The sequence below is a fragment of the Capricornis sumatraensis genome, chromosome 2 (assembly GCF_032405125.1).
Source record: "Capricornis sumatraensis isolate serow.1 chromosome 2, serow.2, whole genome shotgun sequence".
Taxonomy (NCBI): domain Eukaryota; kingdom Metazoa; phylum Chordata; class Mammalia; order Artiodactyla; family Bovidae; genus Capricornis; species Capricornis sumatraensis.
The window spans coordinates 120,657,453-120,664,026 of NC_091070.1; the positions used below are offsets into that span (position 1 = coordinate 120,657,453).

The following is a 6,574-nucleotide window of genomic DNA, read 5'->3' on the forward strand; positions in this document are numbered from 1 at the left end:
CTGACAAAAATCAAGAAAAAGAAAAAAAAATCCTTTGTGGGCGAATGTTAAATTTTTTGTTTCCCCTTTTACCTCAACTGTATCATAGTACATCTGGGTTTTGTTTGTTTTACTGTGTGGCCAATGTCTTTGGGCATGATGCTATCCAACCATTGTCAATGTGAGAACATTTCTGAAGATGGGAAAGACAAACGTTGTAGCTCACAAACTGGTTTATTATATATATATATGGATAAAGTTTTTTCATTGTGGTCTTAACACTTTTATATAAAAATGAAAATGGAAAAAGAATCCCACTGAACTCTCTCTTCCTTCTCCTTTCTTTCCTTCCCTCTCCAGAGATGTTGGTTTCCACAGAAACTCTAGATATAAAATTGTGGCTTTAAAAATGCATGAAACCACCTTTAATCATCCAAGACGATGAGATTATTTTTCCTCACCACCCTCCCTCCAACAAAACCACAATAAAACCAATATTCTTTGCACTCGTGATCCTTGACCCCCCTTCCCCATTCTTACACCATCCCTCTGGACAAAGGATCATACATGGGTCATTAGCAAGCAAGAGGTACTGAGGTGATCACACAGAACCTTAGGGTGGAAGCCATTCCCAGTGTATGGGTCTTCATCCTGCAATCCACGGGGCAGCCCCTGCTTTGTCGAACTTCCTATTAAGTGGACAGCATACTTGTTCAAGGGATCACATGTCCTCCAGCCAGCAGCTAACTGCAAGAAGTTGTATTGAACTTTAAAAAGACCACTTGTTGAAATCCTGCTTATCCTGTGGCTTTCCCCTATTTCTCTTAACGCTTAGAGAAGAATCTGACCTGAAGAAGAAACACATAGGGGTGTGCACAAAGAAAAAGACATGAATCTTTATTTTTCACTGCCAGCTTCAAGGAAAGAAAACTTTTTCTACAATTTGCATGAGGGATTTTTTTTTAATCGTATGTACTCATGGCTGTAGACTGAAATGTACTGTAACAGAGAAAAGGAGCAAAAGAAATCCAGGTCTACCTTTCCCACAACTATCCTGTCTTTCTGTCCATCCTGAGGCTTTCTGCAGCGTTTCCCTTCTGTGAGCCAAGGAGGCACCCCACGTAGGCTTGTAAATGGTTCAACTTTAAAATGTACATAAGTGGAACATTTAATAAATTGAGGGGAAACGGATTTATAAACAATGTGGTTTTTTTCCTAGGTGACCCTATTTGAACAGGCTTTCACAGACTGGGAGGTGCTCAAAATGTGATGGGCCTGGTAGTACACCACCTGTTTCTCCTCATCTGTTTTTCTTTTTGTGTTTTTAACGCCCAGCACACTATAATATAGTGAACTGGAGTGTTCCCTTCCGTAAACAGCTTGGCCAGCTTTGTGAACCCGTGGCATATGAAAACTGAATGGAGGAACCACCTGGGCTTCTCTTCCTCAGCTTTTTGCCTGATGCCATTTTGACAGAATATGGACTTTTGAGTCAAAACTTTGCCTTTCAGAAAGTTCAAGAACTATGGTCAGCTCTTATGTACAGTGACTAATCTTTCTCTTTGGTAGTCTCCGCAGCAGCCCCAGACTTAGAGCTGGGTTCCTGGCCTCTGCACACTGTATGACTTTCCTGATGGGTAATTTTTCTAAGGCCATAATACCAACAGTGGATCGGCTGGGTTTTGGCCGGGAAGTTATTACTTTTGTGGATTCTGCCTGCATGGCTTAGTAGTAGAAGGAAGTTTTTTTTGTTTTGTTTTTTATAATTCAGTTTAATCAATAAACAAGTATTTATTGACTACTTTGTGTTGAGACTGAGTGTGTGAAATTCAGACTGAAAGTGGATGGTTTTCTTTTGCTTAAATTCTGCTGACTAATCATGGATGACACAAGTGAAAGGGTTTTGATTTCTCCCTCAGCTCTCACCTCACTGAATTTCAGGCATACCTTGGAGATACTGCAGGTTGGGATCCAGACCACCGCAATAAAGCAACTATCAACAACAAAGCGAGTCACACATTTTTTGTGTTTTCCTGTGCATATGTTTATACTATAGTATATTAAACAGGCAATAGCACTGTCTAAAAAATTAGATACCTTAAAAAAACTGCCAAATAATGCTTATCACCAGTTGACTTCAGCAGGTTGGATCTTGGCAGTAGTAACATTAAAGATCACTGATTAGGGTAACACACCAAATGTAACACAAAGTAAGCAAATGCTGTTGGAAAAATTACACCAAAACTTACTCAATGCAGAGTAGCCAGAGACCTTCAATTTGTAAAACACGCTGCAGTATCTGCAAAGCATAAAAAACAAGGTATGCCTGTAGTAGTTTTGGGGTTTCCTGCCTATACTAGTTTCTCAAAAAGAGGTTTAGAAAAGATACACCATCAGTATTACCCAGGGTGTTTTTTTAAAATTCAAGTTTAACACCATCCTGGCAAAAGAACTGGCTAATAACTCCCAACTGATTTGACTCACAACTACAGGACTTTTAAGTGAACACACAATATTTCTAAGAGGTCTAACAGTGCTGCTGCTAAGTCACTTCAGTCATGTCCGACTCTGTGACCCCATAGACGGCGCCCACCAGGCTCCCATGTCCCTGGGACTCTCCAGGCAAGAACACTGGAGTGGGTTGCCATTTCCTTCTCCAATCCTTGAAAGTGAAATGTGAAAGTGAAGTCGCTCAGTCGTGTCCGACTCTTAGCGACCCCATGGACTGCAGCCTACCAGGCTCCTCTGTCCATGGGATTTTCCAGGCAAGAGTACTGGAGTGGGGTGCCATTGCCTTCTCTGATCTTACAGTGCTAGAAATCAGTAGTAGATTTGGAAATAAACATTTAGGTTATATGTCAAAATTAGGTTTCCCCATGAAGGGTGAGGACGTTGGATGGGTGCAGGATTAAGGCTATTACTTCTGGTTTGGGAGTAATCTACAGGTCGACTAGATGTTACATTTCCATCTTTGAAATGATGTTTTAACAAATTCCATATGCAGTCGACATTAACCAGAAAGTCTATTTCAGAGTCTAGTGCATGGGTGAGAATGTTGAAGAAAAATGTTAAACACAAAAGCTAATTTATCACACAAAGATCAAGTCTGACTTTTACAGAAAGCAGCCTTCAGTACAGACCCAAATGAAGACAGTAGTGGAGCTTCTGTTTTATGCAGAGAAGTCTATATGTGCTACAAGAACCAGAGTTCTCTGACTAGGCAGGGAGATGGCATATAGCAGTACTTAGCAGTTTCATTCTTGGTGTGACTTAGTCAAATGATACAACCACTCAGCCAGCATTTCAAAGGATTTATTTATTTTACAAAAAGAATAGTACCTTTGAACCAACCAAGTTCAAAGTTAGAAGAAGGATACAACTTCAGTTCTGGATAACGCATCTGTATTTCATTCAAAGCCACTAAAAAAAGAGATGATAAAATCATGAAGCCATAGAGTGAGAAATCAATTCCCAAAAGTAGCTCTATCTTCAACCCAAACCCTTGCCACCCAGAGAATTTTTGGTTGAGACCTCCAGAAAAACCAACCTTACTACAACCAGGGATCTCCCAACTATTATTCCACTATAATTTTAATGTCAGTCACCTGATCATGTGGGCAATATCCCAATTGGTCTCCGCAGACAGGGGTCCCTCTATTTCAACACCTTTTTCAGTTACAGTGGCAATTTGAAACTGAAAAAAAAAACAGAGCTCTCAATGAAAATACCAACCCTGTCATCAAAGACGTCTCAGGCCTGGTCAAAGGTCAAATGGAGGGTTTTTCTGAAATGTGAAAAATAGACACAGAAATGGCCTATTTTTCAACGTATAGAGACTCAGGAGTTGCACAGCCTGCCAATTAGATCCCCATTTACTATTCACACTTCTCACCCGGTTATAAGAACGGGCATCTCGATAGTACAGCACTCGCATGCAGCGTTCCACTAGTTCTCGGGCCTCCGTCTGGCTCAGCACTGGCTGCTTCTCCAGAACTTCTCGCAGCAGAGGCTAGGGAGATTGGAGGAAAAAACAGGAGATACCATGGGCTGAATACCAGGTGATCTGTTGCAAATCCATGATGTAAAAAGAATCATAAATAAGTGAAAAGCTGACATTCTACTTACTGCCTCAGCAGAATGAATTCTGCTTACTTGTGCTAAGACCCACTTGAAGGGGAAATTCATGGGTGTCCTCACTTTGCATACATATACTGACTCACTCCAAGACATACCCCACCTTGTCATTACAGCCTCTAGACCAAAAATAAACCCAGCAGTAGGGAACATAGTCTGTTTCTCATGTCCGAATTCAAAGGGTAAGACAGACAGCCACTAATCTTACCTTCTGTCTTCTACCCCTCAACTGACTACTTACCTGAGCCAAGTATGCACCGTAACCAGTGGCCAGCGAAGGGGCTTCATAGGCCACACCAAGCATGTCCACATAACCCAGGAAGCTAAAAAGACACAATAGGTCATCTTAGGTTTCTGTATCTTAGCTGAAGAATGGGACTATAGGGTCTGAGGCAGAAGTGGGATTCACTCAGGGGGAAGAGACAGACACTAAACAGGCACTAGAGGTTGGGTGGTCAAGGAAATTAAGTTATTTGTATTAAAATCAACCTCTCTCCATCAGCATAACCTCCAATGACCATGGTGTTCCACAGGGGGTTCATCTTGGAGCGGCGACTGTACATGGCCCTGGTCAGCCATGAATGAATAGCTTTAGGACTATAGCTGTGTCCGTCTCCCAACAGCTCCTCATCAATCCTTATAAGAGAACAGAAGTCAGGATTTCCATCCACTCCCAAGAGACGTTACCACAATCTTCCCCATTTAAACCCACTGAAATAAACTATTTGCAAAAATTCTCACATCCTTCACCCCCAGCAAGTCTCCCTGTTCTCTACCCACAGAAATTTTTGAAGGGATTAAAAAACTGTGGGTTCCCCTCCCCACTTGGCAACTACTTCTACTCTCTAGATGACTTACACCATTTGCCCGAGAACCTGCTTCAAATACTGGAAATCAGCATAGTCTCCGGAAGCACCCAGCATGGTGCTGTTGTTGACTCGCATAATGCGAGAGATGTTGCGGAAACGAGCCAAGGAGCCGTAGGAGCCCAGCATGTCTGCTGCGATCACCACTCCGCCCTCAAACTTGAGCCCCAGGACAGAGGTCCCGGTCACCATGGGGTTCCTAGAGAGAGGGAGGTCTGCTGAGGGGCGGCGCGGCGAAAAGCACGAGCCGGCTTCCCGAGCTGCGGGCTCCGTTTCTGACTTTCCACGGCTCCTTTCATTCTCCGAGACCTTCCTCCCCGAGCTCCCCCGCTGTCGCGCGCCCCGGGTCTTCGCCTCGACTTCCCCGGCTCCCAGAACCGGCGGGCAGCACCAGGCCCCACTGTCCCTCCCCCCGCGCAAGCTAAGGCGCCGAGAGCTTACTGGGTGCGCGTAATCGGAGCCCCGTACAGCGCGGACGCCGGGTCCACAGAGGAACCGGGAGTGGGCGGAATGCGGTAAAACTGCCCGGGGGCCGGACCCCCGGCCCAAAGTCCGGACCGCGACTCCAGCAGTGCTTCCATCTTAGTCACGGTAGCACGAGAAGTGAAAGCTTTTGCACCAACGGAAGCGGAAGTGATCCTTCAGTGCCGCACCTTTCTTCTTCCTACAAGCCACTTCCAGCAGCCATGTTGGTAAGGTCGGGGCCGACCGTACCTGTGTCCCGGGCAGCGATCGAGACCCTGAGAACTGGAATTGCCTGACCTCGTGTCACAACGCGGTAGAGTCTGGACTAGAACTGTGTTCAGACACACGAATTCAAGGAAGGGGTGGGTGGTGTGGGAGATGGATATGGGGCGGGGGTGGGGCACTTCAAGACGCTGACGCTGCGCGAGGAAGCAGCTCTCTTTTTAGATTGGAAAAGAAAACCCCATACGAAACTAACAGTGAACTCAGGGTCTGTTAAATTTGTATTTCTCAAAGCAGCTTCATGCGGCATATTAGACCCATTTTACAGATAAGAAACCGAGACTTGTGTAGTGATTAACCCGTTCACAGAGCAAGTAATGGTAGGTCTGAGTTTTCAAACTCAGAATTTAAAAAAGGAATCAAACAGTTGCGAGTACCTTGGGATGTGTGCTCTCTCAGGTGCATCACTCACTCTGTAGGACCTTGGACAAATCTGTGAAAATTTTCTGATTGTCAGATGCTCTTGCCTACCTCTTAGCAGAAAAATTCGGTCGACTGTGGGAGTGTAACTAAATTCCAAGCGTTCCCATCTCAGTGTGATTCTGTAGCAGTGCCTGAAAGCAGTGTCTAGAATCAAACAATAATCCTAAAACTACTCCTTTGCCACTCCTCCCTTCACAACTAGATGCAAAATTTTTTACTCAGCAGGAAACCAAATCAGTTTTGTTTTTTAAATTCCCTGAGTTAATTTGAACTAAAGCAATGCATGAAATTTTAGCTTAATTGAAATGAAGTTATTTCATTAGGTCTTGAAACCCTGGAAAGGGAAGGGTCAAGATCTTGCATTCAGTTCAGTTCAGTTCAGTCGCTCAGTCGTGTCTGACTCTTTGCGACCCCGTGAATCGCAG

The 6,574-nt window shown here is 44.2% G+C and overlaps 1 protein-coding gene across 1 annotated transcript; it reads right to left on the reverse strand.

Moving 5' to 3' along the window:
- Nucleotides 1-3,288: 3,288 nt before the first annotated feature.
- Nucleotides 3,289-5,560, reverse strand: PSMB4 (proteasome 20S subunit beta 4). The gene is made up of 7 exons (XM_068965462.1): nt 5,421-5,560; nt 4,972-5,178; nt 4,603-4,749; nt 4,355-4,436; nt 3,872-3,988; nt 3,585-3,673; nt 3,289-3,399 (listed from the first exon to the last, which is right to left on the reverse strand). The coding sequence occupies exons 1-7, from the start codon at nt 5,558-5,560 to the stop codon at nt 3,387-3,389; spliced, it is 795 nt and encodes a 264-aa protein (XP_068821563.1). The 3' UTR covers nt 3,289-3,386.
- Nucleotides 5,561-6,574: the final 1,014 nt, after the last annotated feature.